The 19,414-nt window shown below is 45.8% G+C and overlaps 1 protein-coding gene across 1 annotated transcript in view; it reads right to left on the reverse strand.

Annotated features, from left to right (window-relative positions):
* Positions 1–465: 465 nt before the first annotated feature.
* The window catches only part of SPPL3 (signal peptide peptidase like 3), a 159,482-nt gene continuing 140,533 nt past the window's right edge, over positions 466–19,414 (reverse strand). Inside the window, exons 7-11 of the mRNA XM_087705870.1 lie at positions 12,906–13,012; positions 11,211–11,374; positions 10,888–11,087; positions 8,450–8,559; positions 466–3,966 (exon numbers count right to left, since the gene is read on the reverse strand). Of these exons, the coding sequence (XP_087561996.1) occupies positions 3,895–3,966; positions 8,450–8,559; positions 10,888–11,087; positions 11,211–11,374; positions 12,906–13,012 (653 nt within the window). The 3' untranslated portion in view covers positions 466–3,894. The remainder of the gene's footprint in view (positions 3,967–8,449; positions 8,560–10,887; positions 11,088–11,210; positions 11,375–12,905; positions 13,013–19,414) is intronic.

The raw sequence follows: 19,414 nt of genomic DNA on the forward strand, positions 1-19,414 counted from the left end.
CCCAGCTGGCCTCTGCACGTGCCCTTGGGCAGCTGTTCTTAGGAAAAGGACCTTCTGCTCTTCTGGGCCTTCGTTCAAACTCAAGTCCCAGCTAAAATTATGGTCGAAAAAGGCATGGACCTTGCCTACAGAGTTGGGGAATTTAAATAACAAAACCTTCACCAGTTTCTAGTCATTTTATAGCCACGGTGGGAGAACATGAAGTGAGCCATTGTTTCCTCCCACTGAGACAATTCAAAGCAGAAAACGAGAACAGTTTTAAATAGAAAGTAAAATGTGTAATTTGATATAACACAACCCAGCATCGACTGCCTGTATAATAATTTTACCTCCCTCTTTTTTCTCTCTTAAGGGATCAAAAACCAAAACATTTTTAAATGGATTTGAAGAAACCAGACACTGACAATCAGTGCCTCAATGACATATAATTTTGACACATCTCATTAAATAAATTAGAGCCACAAGCACAAATTAATATATACTTTATAAGATGCTGGGATATTAATTATAGTACAAGTATAGCATCCACTTTGGAGCTGCTTTTTAACGGACTTGTAAAAATATGACTTCTAAAAAGTATGGTTTAAAAATATGCGTACATTGGGAATATTTTATAGAAAGGCATGGTCTGAGCAGAGCAAAATAAACACCACATATGCGCTTCTTGCACAGCTGAAAATCCCAGTCACTCTTAACCCATCGCAGCGCATCGAAAGGCCCTCCAGGAGGAAGGTGGATTGACACCACGAGACCCCGATCATCGCAGGCTTCCCAGCTGCTTCCAGGCCCTTCGACAAAGTCCTGCCTCCTCAAGTGGCCAGATGTGCTTCTTGCCTGCCAATTCCCAGCCCTCAAGCCAGACAAGAAAAGCCCAACAAACAGTTATCATGGCTTCAAAAAGTTCTCCCATAACCTGCAATTTACATCAATTTTCCATGCAACTGGGTAAATTCTCCTAGGAGCACCAAAACTGATTTTAAGACAAGGGATTACATTACTATCGCTGAGAACAAGAAAACTATGTCTGAGAATTGAAAAATGATTGAAAGTGACAAGAACTTTCAACTGCAAAAAAACCTGGGGATTTCAGCAAGGAGTTTCAAAATTTAAGCCCAGGCCCACCAAGAGTTTTGTGGGTCGGGGGTGGTAGAGAAGAAGGGCGTGCAAAAATCCAATATGCAAAATTAGTGGACCAGAAGTCAGAGAGGGCTTGGTCCCCTTCATAAAAGAAATCTTGCCTCTCTAAGCAACCTACAAGCACCTTCATTGCTGTCACATATGCAAATGCACACCGGCCGCCAATGAAAGCTTTTAAGAGAATCTGCATTTGGAAGTGAATTCCTGCCCTGTGACTTGAACACATGCAAAATAAGGTGGCTCTTTTTCCAAAGGTCTGTGCTATTCAAATAGTCAAAGTGACTGAAGAAGAAGTTTAAAGCAAGCAAACCTCAAGATACAGCCGGGGTCGGCCTGATGAGTCTGAGAAATGTGCAGGGATTCTTAGGATCGGCTCCAATTAGTCAACTAAGCCAAGATAAACTGTGAGTCTTTGATGCACAGTACAAAAGCTACATTTGTTTGGAAATTGCAAGTCCTGAATTTGTTTAGAACAAAAACTTTAACCTGCTCCAGACAGACCATTTGACATGGACAACAGAAGCAGCCATCTTTAGAAGTCAAGCAGCTCTTAAGACCTGGATGGATGTAGGGTGGCCTGCAAGTTCCATGAGGGAGAAAAGATGGGAGAGACACACATAACACAGAATCAGAGAGTTGGAAGAGGCTCTGGAGGTCTTCCAGTGCAACCCATGCTCAAGCAGGAGGCCCTCTACTGGGCTGTCCAATCTTGGGAATTGAAGACTATGCTGGCTAGGGAATTCTGGGAGTTGAAGACCCTAAGTCTTAAAGTTCCCAAGGTTGGACACTTTTGCCCCCTTCTCCATTCCAGATAAATGGCTGGCCAATCTGTCCTTTAAAAACCTCCAGGGATGGAACACCCACAACGTCTGGAAGGAAGCTCTGGGGTTCCCCTAATTTAAGAATTGTGTTCCTGTGCCACTTTTCTCAAGGTGCCTCCTAAGCTGGAGACAAAGAGGAGGTCCTCTGCATCAGAGGATGCCATCTCCTGCAGGCACCTAAACCAGATGCTTCCAGGAAGCTCTCAAATTGGACAGAAAAATGAAGGCAACATGGAACTTGCTGAGGAACACAGAAAGCAAACAATGAGGGGATAGTTGCATACCAGGAGATGGCTGCCCATGTGTGACAGCCACGCATGGCCAGTCACAGGGGCAATGAACCACCTCAGGTCCAACCTCTTAAAAGCAACTCTAGGGAAGGCCTGTAACCTGCTGGGATTTGAGATTTTACAGGCCCAAACCTTTCCAATAGAAAATCAGAAACTTTTCTTTTGATCAGAAAGAGATCGTTATGCCGGGAAACTTTGAAACGGTTGATCTGTCACAGTTAACACAACAGAACCTGGACAATTTGTTTAGAAAAGTCCTTGTTTTTAAGAGACTCCCAGGTACAAAGTAGTCATCATAAACGTTGACCATCACAACAGCAGAGGGTGGGGTCCCCCACTTTTAAACACTGGGTAATGGGGAGAAATACAACACACTAATGAAACAATGCAAAAGAAATTACCAAAAAATAGAAAATAGAAAAAAATGTATTTACAAGTCATACATTACTATGATCAGAACACACGAAGACAACAGCTGCTATAATACATGCATTAAGTCAAGAAGAGAGCTACTAAAAACTGTAATGGACAAGTTGTAAAAAACAAACCCACAAACAAAACGAGGCAGGAAGGAAAAGGCTTCGTCTTTCTTCCTCCCCTCAGTTTGCTACATTGATTGCAAATCAAAAGAAAATCCCCTAAAATCCAGGAGGACATTCGGTACAACATACTACACCTTTAAAAGAAAACGAAACCGGAAGCTTCACTGGGGGGGGGGGGGTTGGGGGGGAGGGTTGTGGAACAGGGAGCGGCATGGGGCTGTTTGCAGATCCATATACAAGAAAGCTATTGTCAACTGCTCTACATGCTCAAAATTACAGCAAGCCCCTCTCAGCTACAAAGCATGATCCTAGCAGAGTTTACCCTTGCAGTGTGGGTTCACACACATAGACAATGCTATATGTGCATATGCCTGTAGGGAAATATAAAAGGAGGAGGAGTGTAGGAGAGTGAGAGTGTGTGTGTGTCTGTGTGTGTCTGCGTGTGTGTCTGTGTGGTGCTCTTATTCACTGCATTTATGATATCAGGGTGGAAATGTAACTTGTTACAACAAAGTTTTTAATCTGGTGTAATAACCGCAAGAAGTCAATCAATGTCTGTGGATGTCATAGGTCACCTCACACCACAGGAGAAAATAAATGGAAGAGAGAGACAGAGAGAGAGAGTACAGTGAGAAGAAATTCAGTTCTTTCCAAAACTGGAGTCCAATGGAAAAACAGGATCCAAAGTACAGGTGGGGTTTTCCAGGAAACTCCAAGTGCTGTGGCCATTTTTCCTTGTAGTGTTCCCAAGTTCCTCCATGACTCAGCGGTGGTGCCGTTTTCTGGTCTAGGCTACCTCCTCCTCCTCCTCCTCCTCCTCCTGCCCCCCTCAAGAAGAGCGGATGGTCTGGCACTGAGTTGTAAACAGGAGGGGGGCCGGGAGGAGAAGGGAGCCAGGCAGGGGGGTCTCCAGTCACAAGGAGGGAGGCTGGAGGGGAAGCCCGGCCGCTCTGCCCTCTCCTCTGGGAAATACAGCAAGTCCATTTGTACAAGTTCCACAAACTGGCAATGCTCCTAAGTACCAGCCCAGCCTCAGGCACCCGCAAGCAAGCTGTGAGTGAAAAAAGGACCAGGCAGAAGTTTGGCCGCTGTCCGTCCGCTCCATCATACCTCCAAGAACCGTGAGCTGCTGGACTTCGAATGGAATGGCTCCGACCACATGCGGCGCAGATCGCCCTGCAAAAAGATGGGATGATTTATTTAGCTTACAGCGTATCATAGGTGGACTAGCAATGTATATATGAACATTTCACCTAGATTAGTAACATACAATAAAAAAATAAATGTTAAAAAGATCTATGTTCAGTCTCTAAGCCATGTAACCATTGAAGTGCAGTATAGTTTATATTTTTTTTAAAAACCAGATGCTGGGCCGCTATGGGCCCTCGGCTCACAGATGATTATGATGTGATCTACAGTTTGATGTGGGACCCCGCAGCCCCACTGAGGGGAGGAGGCTTTGCCCCATTTATGCAGAGAGCGGGATTCTGCAGAATCTTGGACTCTGAGGAAGAGGCAACACAGAAGGTGAGGCTCAAGACCATTGACAGAGGGAGAAGCAACGATTGGACTGTCCCATCGAGAGAAATGGGCTGCCTTCCTAGGCAAGATTCTCAAGGACAAATAACCTTTCCCACTACAGAGAGTTTTTGGTTAGTGGTGGTCACTGGGACTGGGATTTCCATCGCTAAGCATTGATGTCATGAAGTGTGACATCACCACTTAGTAACCACAACCCCAACAGTCCCCATTGCTGTTATTAAGCAAGGTGTGTGGGTCCTTAAGTGAGGACCTCGTCGCAACTTCCTGCCAGCATCCAACACTCAAAGCCAATGGGAAGCTGACAGGAAGCTGTCGGCCTGGGATGGCTTGCTTGCAAGCAGGCTGGCTGGTAGGTAAATGGCTGCTGCCGGGTGGAGGAGGGGCAGTGAGGCACACGAGGAGCCAGGCTGAGGCAAAGCCAGGCTGAGGCCAGCTTCGGGAGGGACGCACATGGAGTGGTGAGGGAAGAAGGGGACACTCGCCTACCCAGCCAGATCAACCCAGGCGATCAATGGGGTGACAGATGTCACAATCAGATCGCTCTCACATCCACTGGGTGGGGGAGATGTAGAACAGAAGGACTTGTGATTTTCCCTTTGATTTTGTTTGTGGGAAGCCAGCAGAGGGCGCTCTCATGGCCACCACGTGACCGTGGGATGCTGCAACTCTCAGGCGTGTAGGCTGGCTCCTGAGGGCAGAGGTCGGGATGCTGTGGTTGTGCAGGGGCTGCAATGCTGGAGCGAACAAATGGCTCTTAGCTGAGCCAGGAAACGAAGGATGCAGAATGGGAGGCTCTGAGCAGGAGGTGCAGAGTATTTATTTATTGTATCCCTTCCTGTGAAAGGAAGGGCCTGGCCATAAAGGGAGAAGAGAGCAGAGCAACCCCTCTGAGTCTTTCCTCACGGGACTCCCTTATGCTTCAGGGGCTCCTGGCAAGGGAGGAGAGACCAGAACCCTCCGGCCAAAGGGAAGGCAGGAGAAGTCGCCTCAAAGATGAGATCACGGGAGAAGGGCACTCGCTTTCAAAGAAAGAAATGTGGGGGGGGGGGAACATTATGGACACCTGGAAAGATTCCCTCTCATCTAAGAATGGATGGATGGATGGATGGATGGATGGATGGATGGAAGGAAGGAAGGAGAGGATGGGCGTGACCAGAAAGGAAGTCTGAAAGACACTCGGGACCCCCAGGGAAGGGGCATTGGGGCCGTGCCAGCAGCCAAGGGGAGAAAGGGGGAGGCGTGGCCCTCTGCTCTCATCTCAACCAGGATGACATAGAAACAGGTGCAGGGAGAGGGCGGAGCAGCTCAGCTCCTTCACTTCTCTCCCCAAATGAGAACAAGGAAGGAAGGAAGGAAATTTAGGGTCTGTGAGCAAACCACACTAACCATTCCAGCTGAAAAGTAAAAACAGGCAAGAAACGGATAGAAGAATCAAGCCTCCGAACAAGATGAGCAGCATATAAATGTAGTAATAATTAAATCAGATTTAATGTATGTAGCAGTGACAAAATACTGGATCTGTAGAGAGCGGAAGAGTTTGTTTATTTACTTGGTTTGTAAACGGCCCAATGCCCAAGGCTCTAGAGAGAGCTCCATCTTTTCATCAATAAGAATACCCGGAAGAAAATTAACAACCAAAATACATAAAACAAAGTTAAACTGGAAAGTGCCCAATTGCAGCTCCTTTGCCCTTCCTGTGCTAGAGGATACAAAAGGCCCTCCACAGCTTTGCTTAAAGCCTAGAGAAATGCAGCTGACCGAGACTCCATGGGAGGGGAGCTCCTAAAGGGGGGGGCACTACCCCAAGTCCCCCAAGTAGCCCTTGGTTATTACTTGTGAGGACACAATCACGCAGGGCTGGATTTTTCAACTTGTGCAACTTTAAGAAGTATGGTCTCCCATTCTGGGAGTTTTGTAAAGATGCAGAGTCTGAACGATCAAGAACAGCCATGCATGGAGCACCCACAGCTGCCCAACAGGAGGTGACCAGGGCTGAGCAACTGTGAGCAAGGCTGCCCAATCCAAGAACTTGTCGCAATTGGCACACAAAAGATCACGGTGGGAAACCTGGTCACAGCTGCCAACGGAGCAGGGCGTGTGAGTCCAAAGGGCTTCTAACCTGGGGTGCAGAGCTCCATCCAGAATCACCTGGACTTCCTTGGCAAAGAGGAACCTAAAGCTGCTCCATCTGGAGGTGATTCAGTAGGAACCGGTTCGTTCCCCTCCCAGGAAAGGCCCGTTTCTAAGGCCGGAGGTCTTTGGTCCAGGACGAAGAAGGACACAGGATAGGAGCCATGGATGCCTCCCCCCCCCATCAGCTGGGGATTAGCAAGGAAGGATATATTGTGGGTATATGCATAATTATGTATGCATTTATTTATTTATTTAGTCATGCTTATGTAGTGTACATTGGAGGTGGAGAACCTTTGAGAACTGTCTGCAATGGGATTTCATTTGAATGTATGCCAATGAGTGTCCATTCAAATTGACCATAAAATTATTCTGAGTCTAAAGAAGGGAGGGAGTGGGGAGAGATCCAGAAAGTCTCAGCTCTCCTCTCCCACCACTGACTGGAGAAGAGTGAGTCCCCCACCAACCCCTGCGAGATGGTTCAGAAGGACACCATGGTGAGGCCTAGTCAAGAAGAACTCGGAGTTCCCCCAATCTTGATCTCTTTATAAAGCCAGGCAATGTCTTGCTAAGGATTCAAATATACAGATTACTGCCATTAGAATTCCTGGTCTGCTACGAGTATTTTCACCGATTCCCTCTGAAGAAAGGCTGGCAGGGGCAGAGGCCATCAATGCATTTCAAGGCTCCATGCAAAGGGCTGGTGGGAGCCTCTAAAGGGAAATGGCTGGGGACCAATGATCTAAGGGGCCATTTTAGCCAACAAGCCCAGTAGAAAACCTCAGGAGCTCCAGACAGAGTAGAAAAAAGAATATGCTGCACTGAGAAGCCTCAGGAACGGCTTATTCTCATCCGCCATCCCAAAAAGACCAGGTTTATTCTAGAAAAGTGTCTCCAGAGGCCCCACACCAAACATTAGTATATTTTGCCTTTCAATGCCCTTCTTTGTATTTTGGGCCCTGCAGTTTCATGTGGCTCCAGGATGAAATCCTAGGGCTTCCTTTAGAGTTACAGTGTGCAGGTTGCAAGAAGCACAAGTAATCCTCGGTTAATGACTGTCACCAGAAAAGCAATCCCATTGCTAATTGCTAAGGTTGTAAAGTGGAAAATTGCAGGACTATGTCAGTGTAAGAAGTCGGTTCTAGCTACTAAGCAAATCATGCACCCACATGCTTGTGACTGCATGTGACTGCCAGCTCCCCCATGGGCTCTGCTGGTCTGAAGCACCAAAATCATGATTATGTGACCCTGAGGATGCTATTGAAGGACAGATTCTTACATCTCCTCATCCAGAACTGTTATTAACTTTGAGTATTTGCTGAGCAGGGGGTCGGTTCTCCAACCACCCACCCCCTTAGAAGTGTTCAGAGGGACAGTGTTTTAGTCTCCAATCCATCATTTCCAAAGCCATGTAATTTGTCCAGTGTGCATAATTACATCAGTTATATTTTATATCATTTGCATCAATCATACATTTGAGATGAATCACCAAATGATTTAGACCAGTTTAAATTTAATGGACATCCCTCTGTTAAAACGAGGCATCACTGTATTAGGTTTTGCCTATGTACGTTTTGTCCAGAATGGCCTGGCCTCAAAGGCAGCTTATAATTCTTCTGAATCAATGGCATTTTCTTGTATTGGCTTTTAGAGTTGTGATGGTCAAACGCCCAGGGACCCTGTGACCAGACTCAATTTTTTGTTTGTTTTTGTGGCAGTGATTAGGAGAAAAATATAGCTGTAACATAAAAACAAAAGCTGATTTAAGATCACACTCCTTTCAAGGCACAAGTGCATTCCCCCCCCCCTTTTTTTTGAGCAGGAACTACAGTGTCCAGAGAGGCCCTTCTAGGAATTAGCTACTCTGTGGCTACAGGTCAGACTCTCCAAAGCAAGGGTCTCCAACCGTGGCAACTTTAAGTTCCGCAGGCAGACCCCTGCTCCAAAGGGGGCAACCTGCAGCTGGTCTTCATCCTGCCCCACTTACCTTTAGGTAGGCCATAGTGAGGAGTGGAAGCAAGGTGAAGGGCACCAGGTACAACAGAGCCGGCTGGGCTGCCCGGTGGATGCGAGATGCCACGGTTGCTGTCAAGAGCCCTGCAAAGGAGGCAAGAGGATTCACTGCTAGAAGATGTTCATTTTGACTCAGCAGAGAAATCTACTACCTCTAAAAGGCCTGGGGCAGAAGAGGAGATTTGCCTTTGCTGGCTCTGCTTTGCTACCCGTTTCCAAATAGAATCATCTGCAAATCAGAGATCTCCAACCTTGGCAACTTTGTGGACGTCAACTCCCAGAATTTCCCAGCCAGCTTTGCTGCCAATTAAAAACTAAAAAACTTCTGAGAGTTAATAAGGCTCCCAAGCTACATTTCTCAGCTAGTCATACTATTAGCTAGTCAGGCTATAGATGTATATTTAAAACTAATTAGAAATTAGGGCTATACTGGTGATCCTTGACTTACAACAGTTCATTTAGTGACTTTTCAACGTTACAACGGCACTGAAAAATGTGACATGACCGTTTTTCACAGTGACGAACTTTGCAGCTTCTCTATGATCATATGATCAAAATCCAGATGCTTGGCAACTGATTCATATTTATGATCATTGTTGTGTCCCAGGGACAATGTCATCACCTTTTGCAACCTTCTGACAAGGAAAGACAACGGGGAAGGCCAGATTCACTTAATAACTGGGTTACCCAACTTATCAATTGTAGTGATTCACTTAACAACTGTGACAAGAAAGGTCGCAAAATGTGGCAAAACTCACTTAACAAATTTCTCACTCAGCAACATAAATTTTGGGCTCAATTGTGGTCATAAGGACTACCTGCATTTTAGAAAACACCATGCTTATAAAAAAGCTAAACAAAAAACATCAAGCTACCATACCTCATGAATTTAATTATTCTATTTGGAATGCCCAGCATAAATCATCTTCTAAGTTTGGTTAAAAAGTCTACAGGTATTCTACAGGCCTGGGAATGCCATCACCAAGCAATAAAGTGTAAACGCTTTGCTTAGCAATGGCAATCCAGGCAGTTGTGTGTGTCACTGTTAAGTGAATGCCATTATGCTGGGCAATTTCATGCTGGCTTCCTACAATCAAATCATTGGGAAAGCTGGCAGGAAGTGGCAAACCCCAGGCTGTTACAATGACAAAGACGCTTTCTGCCAATTATACAGTGATCTGAAGACCTCACTCTCTTTCTGCATCTGGATTGCCAGGAGTCCCATTTGGAAACTATTTAGAAATCCACCCTGCATGTATTACGCTTATGAAAATAAGTTTGGGGTATGGATCAAGGTACCAGGCTGTAAGCTGGCTGACATTTGGCCTCTTCTCTCCGCCCTGGGCAGGAAGTCATGGCAAACCACTTCTGCAAATCTTGCAAAAAACCAGCAGGGACTTGTCTGGGCAGTCACTGGAGCCAAAAAATGACTCAAAGGCACAAAGATACATACACAAATATGAGTTAAAAGTCTATTTCTCCCTTACGTAAATGGTGTCATGTTAATGAGGTTCAGATTAACAATGCCTCAGAAAAGGTGCTTTATGGTCTGACCATCACAAAATGTTCCAACCCCCCTCCCCCAAAGTGATTGTAATCTGGGCAATTGGCAACCCACTGGCACTGATGACCATGGGTAAGTGTCCTGCAGTATATCTGCAGTTTCCCCAGGAAGTCAAGGCTTTCTATGGGGTGCCTCAGAGGGATGGGGAGAACCTGGGAAGTCAGTGCAGGTCGACTACCTGTTTTAGCACTGAAAATCTTGCTTGGATTTCACCAAGGAAGGTTTTCAGGGCTAGAGGAGAAGGACAATGTGTTTGGGCTGATTCAGGAGTGGAAGAAGTCCTTGAAGCCACATGTACACATATCTCTGCTCAGGGGCCGACCATCCTCCTTGGATCTTCAGCTTGAGGGGAGAAATATGTCCACAGCACTTCCAAGCTGTGTGCCCACCCAGGGCCTTACCTGGAACTCCATCCGCTAATTACCCCAGAGATCGCTAAATAACAGCAACTGAGAGACCCAGCATTATTAAGTGAAGGAGTGTTGTGATGTCTCATTTAATGACTACTCTCTTAACAACTGATATCCCGTACCCAAATTGTGGGTGTGTCGAGAACTACTTGTATGTGTCAAAGTTAAGCTTTGATCAACATATATAAGTTTTAAGAATTTACACTTCTTACCTTTTTTGTTTGTTTTGCACTTGGAAAAGAATCATAAACCACACTAAATTATGAACAGCGGCAAACCCAAATGAAGAGTTTGCGAGAGGGGGAGATTCAGGAAAATGCTACAAAGAATGTTGAGGAGTTTTGTAAGGGAAACATTCTTTCCCTGGAGGGATCCAATGAACACACACACACACACAACACACACACACACAAGTTTCCAGCTGTCTTTTCCTCTTACCTACAAAGTATCCGATGAGAGTGCAATGGAAATAAGAGACTTTTTGCATCCGGCCAGAAATGTTCCCGGGTCCTGCTGTGCCACAGGAATCTCCGTTCGCCTGTTTTTTGTAGTTGTCATAACGCAGAACAAAGCAAAGCAGGAGGCCTGGCATCACAATGTCTCCGATCCCCAGCATGGAAAAATGGCTGCCCGTAGAACTGCAAAAGAGCAAGAGGAAGCCAGTTGATGAATGGGAGGCTATGGGTGTCTCTCTTGTAAGGGCAATCAGTCCTGAAAATAGTCCCCAAAGTCGAGAAGTCAAAGACAGGAAACTTTCCTACCTTGGAAAGACAAGTTTGCCAGGCAGCGACAAGCGGGGGACGTCTCGGCCAACACTGGGCCCCAGGTGAAGCTTCCGAGATAAAACGTCCAGGGGGTTGTCTGCCGGCTGTGTGGCCACTTTCACCATGACATTGCTGTTGAAGATGTAGGCAGAGAAGAAGACCTGGAGGGGAGAAAGAGCGAGGCTGAACTCCTCACAAGCCAACTTGGGACCTGCAGCAGGGAAGCCAAAGGGGACTGGCAGATGCACCCACCAGATCTCAGGGACCAGGCTGAGCAGCCCTGTTGCTGGTGGGAAAGTCATACAGAAATCTTCTGTGGGCAAATTAAACAGTGACCCTTGTGTCCACTTGCATCATTCATCTCTATCTATGACTTGGTAGCCCTTCCTTAACTAGAAGAACTTAACTAGTCAGCAGGAAACAAGGAAGTGGGAGGCTGGTCCAGCTTATAACTACCCTTTGAGGGACACTGAAAAATAAACAGCCCAGCTTCCAAGAAGGCAGGTCTTCACAGAGAGGCAACTCTGCAAAACTCAACAGCAAACTAGAGACTGTGCCAGGAGTTTCACCCCCAAACAACGGATCCCTGCTGAAGATCTGCCCAGCCCTCTTTGGGCATTCCTCACTGGTGTTGCTTCAGAGATTTGGAAGGTGAGGCCTGCCCACCCCCTGTGTCTCTAAGGCAGGGGTGTCAAACTTGATTTCATTGAGGGCCCAATCAGGGTTGTGTTTCACCTGGGGAGGGGGGGCAGCCAGGGGAGGGGGCAGCTCAATGTCACTCATGTCAGGGCGCTTCTGCCGGCCAAGCACTTTGCCAGTGAAAATGGGCTCCCGAACTCCATTTTTGGCTCAACTGGCCTCCTGCAACCCTCTGCAAGTGAAAACAGAGCTCTTCCCCAAGCTCTGTTTTCGCTGGCAGAGGCACCATAGGCTGGTCCTTCACTGTTTCCAGGGTGGTCCCGTGGGCCCAATGTAAGCACCCTGTGGGCCAGATCCGGCCCCCGGACCTTGCGTTTGAGACCCCTGCTCTAAAATCTAGGAAAGAGAGAAGGAAAATGACTTGATGGGAATGTCCCTTAGTGCCTGCAAGCACAATAAAGTAGCAGCTACCAAAGAGCTGGTTAAGGGATTTTTTTTAAGCGTTGCTGTGCTTCCATTCCAGAAACTCCAGCAGCTTTGCTTTCCATGAAGTCACAGCTGTTGATATGATATGCCTAATACGGTCTTTCAAGCTCAAAGGAACAAATAAATAAATAAACGGAAGAGCAAATGTTTAGAATTAAAATATGTTAGATTTTTATGGCAAGCCTGGTTTATGATGCACATCATGTAGCAGCTTTTTATTTCCCAAACTCTGAAGTGCATTAAGATGTATACATTAAGATTTAGCTCCCCTAATGAAGATTGCAGATCCTTCCACACTTTTCCCAGCTGAAGGGAACATGAGAGCCTCAGGGGAATGTCTATGGGGGGGAAATGAACATACATTTTATATAAATGAAAAGGCATTTTGACACTGATAAATGCAAAGCATTTTGAAATATAATGCCTGTAGAGGCATTCCATAACACCCAATAAAAGTAGCTGTGATGTTAAATTCTGCAAGCCAAATTCTAAAGCTGGAGGAATGTTATGCTTGTGGTAACAGATGCAGATATATCTAGAAATACAGATATGGATTCAAAAACTCACCCAAAAGACATCATAAATTAATAGCCCTGATAGCAGCAGGCAGGAGACCTTAAGGCTCGGCAGCCGGACGAAGGCAATCATTGCTACACAGAGGCCCATGGCCAGAGCTGCGAAAAGAACGAATGAAATCAGACCTGCATTGTCAGGCAGAAAAAGAGGCATGGGTGAAAAGAAAAATCTTTGGTGGAGAAGGCCCAGGGCAGAAATATGCCAGCTGGTGTGGTTGCTGGACCAGGCGCAGGGAACCCCTGAGGCTTCTGAGGGGCCTTGAGCAGGCAGCTTCTCCCAGATCAACCCCCTCCCAGGGGGCCCAGGGTCAGAGAAAAGAGGCTAGCAGAAGGAACCCTTCACTCTGATGCCTTGAGCTCCTATATGAAGCATGAGAGACAGGTAGTCCTCAACGTATGACCATAACTGAACTTGTAACTGGGCCTTTTTTGCAGCGGTCATTAAGCGAACACATAGTTGTTGTTGTTGACTGAACTAATTGTTCGCTACGGGATGAAAAAAGCTGGAAGTAAAAACCAGTTTCTTCTCTCCCCCCCCCCCCCCGCCAAAAGCCCCACCACAAATCAGAGTCACATGCATGCAGGCTGCTGAATGCCACAACGCTCTGAGGTGACCACACCTGGGGAAGGAGATGTTGGAACTTTGAATCAGGATCCTAAGTCCACTGTGATTTTGAATGGTCACTAAGTGAACGGTCCTTAAGTCAAACACTACTTGCATATAGTATGGTAAATAAACCTCAACTTAAAGCAACAGCTAAGATGTCCAAATCAAAACTGGGGAAATTTACCAGGATCTACTCAGTGCCTCCCTCCTCAGCAGCCAACTCATTTAGTGTAGCGACTGTTTGCCCCTTTCAAATCTCAACCAAGCCAAATATCAGGCAAAAGTGTATCTTTCCAAGTAGTGCTGCCGAAAAGGATATTCAACTGAAAGAAGCCCAGGCCTCCACTTCATTTCACGGGCACTGCTCAGCAGCCCGACACAAGGGCAGCATTGACCTTCTGCACTTGGACAGAGCTGAGGGTTTGAGATAAGGAAGGAGCAGCTATGAGAGCCCAGAATTACAGAATAACAGAGTTGGAAGGGACCTTGGAGGTCTTCTAGTCCAATCCCCTACTCAAAAGCAGGAGACCTGATATCAGGTGTCCAACCTTGGGAACTTTAAAAACCTGTGAACTTCAACTCCCAGAATTCCCCTGGCTGGTTTGGGAATGCTGGGAGTTGAAGTCCAAAGGTCTTAAAAGTTCCTAAGCTCGGATGCCCCTATTCTATACCATTCTGAACATATGGGCTGTCCAACCTATTCTTAAAAGCGTCCTTCCCAGGTAGCCCAACTCTGCAAGACAAAGCAGCGGGAGAACATTTCTAGTGCTTTAATTTCCAGCTTGCTTGGCAGCTATTTTGGGTACCAGCTTTGAGTACCAGCTATTCCCCTGCTTATTTTCTAGAGGCTTTAATTCTGTTCCCCATTTGGTGGTGCCATTAATCTTGGGGGAGAAAATATGACTTGCCGTGGCTTGTGTCGAACATAGTTTAGTAAAGACAAACATGTTTAACTGCTGGCAATCAAGTGCCTTCCTGAGGCCCAAGCCTGCTACCTCTGCAGTCTTCCTCCCTAGGCACAGAAGGCAAGAAATGTGATCATCCCTTCACGCCTTCGTGCAACCTTATTTTAATAATCTGTCAATTTCAGAAGCTTTCCCGTTGTGTAAAGGGCTAGTGGAAAACACACTTTTTCATTACTTATTAAGTCACAGTGGGTTTCCTCAAGTCAGTCAAGAGTGCTGCTCTGGATGATGTTTTAAACACCCTTAAATATTTCAATTAAGAACCAGCCTTCCAGAATCCCCGAAGAATAAGGCAAGCTGCTGGTTCAACACTTTCAAAATGAATTTTAAATCCCACTGTCAGTGTTAGCAGTTCCCGCACACAAATCTTCTATTTCTGTGTTCTGTTACTTTGCAAGCCAAACATTTAAATCTATAATCTTTGCAAGCAAGTCACTCCCCACTGTATTTCAGCGCTTTCAAGTAGAAAAACCAGAATAAAACATGGCAGGATGCTGAAGTCCATCTTAGCTTTATGCACAAAACCAGGCGGCTGGTGCACCTTAAGGAGGTACCTATCCGGTCTCTGCTTGAAGATTGACAGCAGTGGCTAAATGGCCCCACTGTTAAGACTCCTCAAGACAAGGAAAGTTCTTCATGTTTCTTCAACTTTCAGAACCAGTTAACAAAATCTCCTTGGTCTTCATGGGACACAACATGAATTTGTCCCATAAAGTGTTGGCTTTCTGTTCACTAGTCTAAGCCAGACAGTTACTTCACCTCTTCTTGTAAAACTTGCTTTCTATATTGCTGACTCTTCATCCTGTGTTTATTTAAATTTTGTCTACATCATTTTTAAAGTGCACCAATGGGCAACGGAATTACAAAAAATGTATCTTTTGTTTGTAAAATTGTACAATGCCTTCAACGTTAACAGAGAAGGAAATACACCTATTCAAAGTTCCAGTAATTTAAGGATAAGAACTTATTCAAAGGGATTTGGGTAAAAATATAAGGAAGGGGAGACAAAACAATTGTGACAAGGTGCTAGGGACCACAAAGACAAGCAGAAGACCTGCATAATGGACAGAAGACAGACTTTTCAGAAGGAGAGACAGAGGAGAATTAAGGGAGATTTCAATTTGCACATCTGCTCAAAAACTAGCTCATGCATGATTGCAAACTCTTTAAATTCCTCCCTGGTCCTGCTGACTTTTGTTTTCCAGAAGGCCAGAGAGAAGACAAAGGTCTTGCTTCTCCTCAATCTGATCCTAATCAAAAGGAAGAGTTGGCAGAAGAGGAAAAAACAGTGGAAATCTGGGCAGAAATGAGACCATCTTGGGGTTCAAGAGTGAGAAAATGGAGCACGGCCATACACGCCTGTTAGATTTCAGGAGACCAACAACTTCAGAGAAATACTAGGCAGAATCCCGCAGACAAAATTTCTCTTAAAGGGAGTGCAAGAGAATGCCTCATAAACTCAGATGCCAAGGAGGAAAAAGCAGCTCAGGAACCCACCCAAGAAGCTTTTGACCAAAGGGACAAGGAGACAGGTGTCAATCCCCACGGAAGCCTGTCAGACAGCAGCTAACGCAGGAAGTGGGGACCCTGAAGGGCCAAAGGAGCAGAACTCACGAGGGAAGCCGAAAGCAATGAAAGCCCCTTTTGGCTCCAGGGGTGGTGAAAGCAGGAGGAGGGAGGGGTGGGCGGCTGCTAAGAGGAGAAGGCAAGATGGGGAGAGGCCCCAATTGCTACTTGGCTTCCAGCTTCTCCTTCGGGGGAATTGCCCTCAAAGGGTTCTAAGTACAAAAATGAGGGAGTGGTGAAGTAAAGGCAGTAAAAAGATGATGATGAGGGATCCCAATGAATCCATTGCTGCAAATAGGTTCAGGGCTCCAAAATTAGATCCTCCAAGAACCACAAAGGGACCTGTGGGTGTTGAGTTGAAGGATTTTTTGGTGCAGCTGAGGAACCATGGAAGAAGGAGCGTCAGAAGTTCGGAGAAGGGGAAAGCTGCCCCACTTTCAAAAGGGGGGGGGGAGAGAGAACGGAGAGCAAAGCACCATCCAGAGTGATGTGATTCCTGACCAAAACTCTGGAACCGATGACTAAGCAGTTGGCTTGTGTGCACTGAGAGAAGAATGCATTGCTTGGCAAAAGCCCGCGGGGGTTTACAAAGAGTAATCCTGCCAAACCAACCTCATCTCCTTTTCTGACAGTCACCAGTTGAGCTGACCCAGGAATGCAGCACGCTCAACGTGTTTTAATTTTTGGAAAGCCTTCAACCCGTGTGACTCCAGCAGAGAAGATGGCATATGTAGGCTGGTCTGCTCTATTAAAAGGCAGAGCAGGATGAATATAATAATCATATCTCAGGCAAGTTACACATTAGTGGGTCCATGTGAAGCTGGGAAGAGTGGAGCAGCACTGGCAACTCCATGCTAACGACCTGGAGTATGTAATGGGGTAACATTTGGAAGCAGCTCAGGTAGATACTTCCCTAAATCGCTGAACTAGAACAGGATGGAGAAGGTTTATGGCACATACTTGCAAAAATTTTACCTCTATACTTTTACAGCCATTCTCAGTAAAAGTGGTTTTAGTCTCCCTGGGCGTTGATTTCCTGGCCTGGTCCACTTCATGGGCTTATTTACAAATGACCAAGAGAAGAGGTTAGAACACGTGACTGCAGGTAGTCCCAAAGGTGCTTTTTCAGGAGGCAATTGGACTTTCTTGGTTTTTTTTTTCTTTTGAAGACGTTTCAGGGCTACAGATAGTCCTTGACTTATGACAAGTGAGCCCAAAATTCCCACTGCTAAGTGAGACAGTTGTTAAGTGAATCTGCAGTTGTTAAATTAGTAAGACGGTTGGTAAATCAATCTGGCTTCCCTGTTGACTTTCCTGGTCAGAAGGCTGCAAAAGGGATCACGTGACCCTGGGAAGCTGCAAGCGTCATAAATATGAAGTCAGTTACCAACTGTCTGAATTTAGATCACATGACCACGTGGAGGCTGCAATGGTCGTTAAGTGTGAAAATCGGTCATAAGTCACTTTTTTCAGTGCTGTTGCATCTTCAGTCACTAAATGAACGGCTGTAAGTCAAGGACTGCCTGTATTAGATTTGCAGAAATAGAAAGATGGAAAGTATCTCAGAAAACAGTCAATTGGAACCCTGGGCAAATGCAAGCCAAGTGAATTTCAAGGAGGACCAAGGAGGAGTCCCAAACTCTTGTGTGAAAAACTACATGTGTAACAGAGGAGGGAACTCTAATTGATAGTTGCACACGCAAAAGGATCTTGGTATCTTAAGGGGATCATGTCCAGCTGACCGTGAGTCCATAACGTGTGGCAACTATAAAGAGAAAAAAGCAAATGTGATTCTAAGCTGCATCAACAGAGATACAGGTCAACAACAGCGTCCAGAATAACAGAGCTGGAAGGGATCTTAGAGGCCTTCTAGTCCAACCCCCTGCTCAAGCAGGAGAACCTATACCATTCCAGACAAATGGTTGTCCAGTCTCCTCTTAAAAACCTCCAGGTTTTCTTTCTTGGCTCTATGTTCTGCTCTAGAACATTGAATTCTATTCTGGTATTGGATTTTGAGATCGATTCTAGGTAGCGGCAGATATTTCTCTCTTGGGGCACGATAAGAGTATATCTGCTGAATATAACTCTGCTTTGGCAACAGGAAGGGCATCCGGCCAGTAAACAGCTCCATTCAGTTGCCTAGGCTCTACTCCGCAAGGGATTACAGGGTCATTAAAACAAGATGATTGGATTTTGAGAAGGACAATGACAATCTCAATTGTTTTTGGAAAACAAGAGGCATACAAAACAAAAAGGATGGGAAACGTTTGGAGACACCGCCAGGCAGTGTCTGGAAAAGAAAAAACGAAAGGGAAATACAATCACCGTCTTCAAGTCTCTGAAAAGCTGTCACAAACAAGGTGCAGAAGCAGCATTCGGAGTTATACAGAATGCAAGACAAGAAGCAATGGGTTTAAACTGCAGGTGGAATAGATTTCATTTGAGCATCAAGAAGACTGTCCCAACATTAAGAGTTGTTGAAAAATAGAAGGTGCTGCCTAGAGGGCTGATGGACTTTCTTTTGCTGGAGCAGCTTCAACAAAGGCCATCTCCTGGCAATGCTGTAAGTTACTGCTTGGGCAGCCAGTTGCACTAAAGGATCTTGAAGGTCCCACAAACCCTTATGGTTCTATCATTCTACAATAGTATACTTCTTTATTTAAAGATGATGCTTCACTGAAAGTGCTGAGAGCAGCTTTCTACTCACACCCTGTCCTTGTGGTATCAAGTATTTACAGGCCTTACAGGCTTCACCTCAAATGCAAATATTAGACGAGGTGCAATAAAACAGCAGCATTTATACAGGAAAAAAAGTGGGTAGCTCTCAATGCCTGAAATTCTTCATTCTCTGAAGAAAGATCCAGGCTGAAGAACTGATAAAGAACCGACCCCCCCACCCAAGGAATACAGAAGCAGGCTACGCAATAGGCTTATTTGGTCAGGATGTTATACCACAAGCCCTTCTGAATCCAAAACTATTTGCTATAAAAACCATTTGACTAGCTAACTGAAATATGCCAGTTGGGTAATAAGGAACTGTCTTTCCACGCTTGTTCCTCATGTTGGGCCCTGAGGAGGGAAAGAAGACTCACTAAAGGACAGTGAGGGTGAACCTTTTTTGGACCATTTTCAGGGCCAAAAACAGCCCAGAAAACAGCCTGAAATGGCCCGAAAATGGCCTGGTTTTTTTTGGCTGTTTTCAGGCCATTTTCCAGTGCTCCAGTGCCCGTGAACACCAGTTGGTGACAGTGCAGATGCCCACAGAGAGGGCTCTGTGTGCCATCACAGCTATAGGGGATTCTGGTCACTGGAAATCCACTTGTTCCCAAGTTCAAGCCAGAACTAACTAAAAATTCAAACCCT

This window comes from Thamnophis sirtalis, unplaced genomic scaffold (assembly GCF_051295495.1).
Source record: "Thamnophis sirtalis isolate CommonGarterSnake01/CBP01778 unplaced genomic scaffold, rThaSir2_p1.2 scaffold_2, whole genome shotgun sequence".
Classification (NCBI taxonomy): Eukaryota; Metazoa; Chordata; class Lepidosauria; order Squamata; family Natricidae; genus Thamnophis; species Thamnophis sirtalis.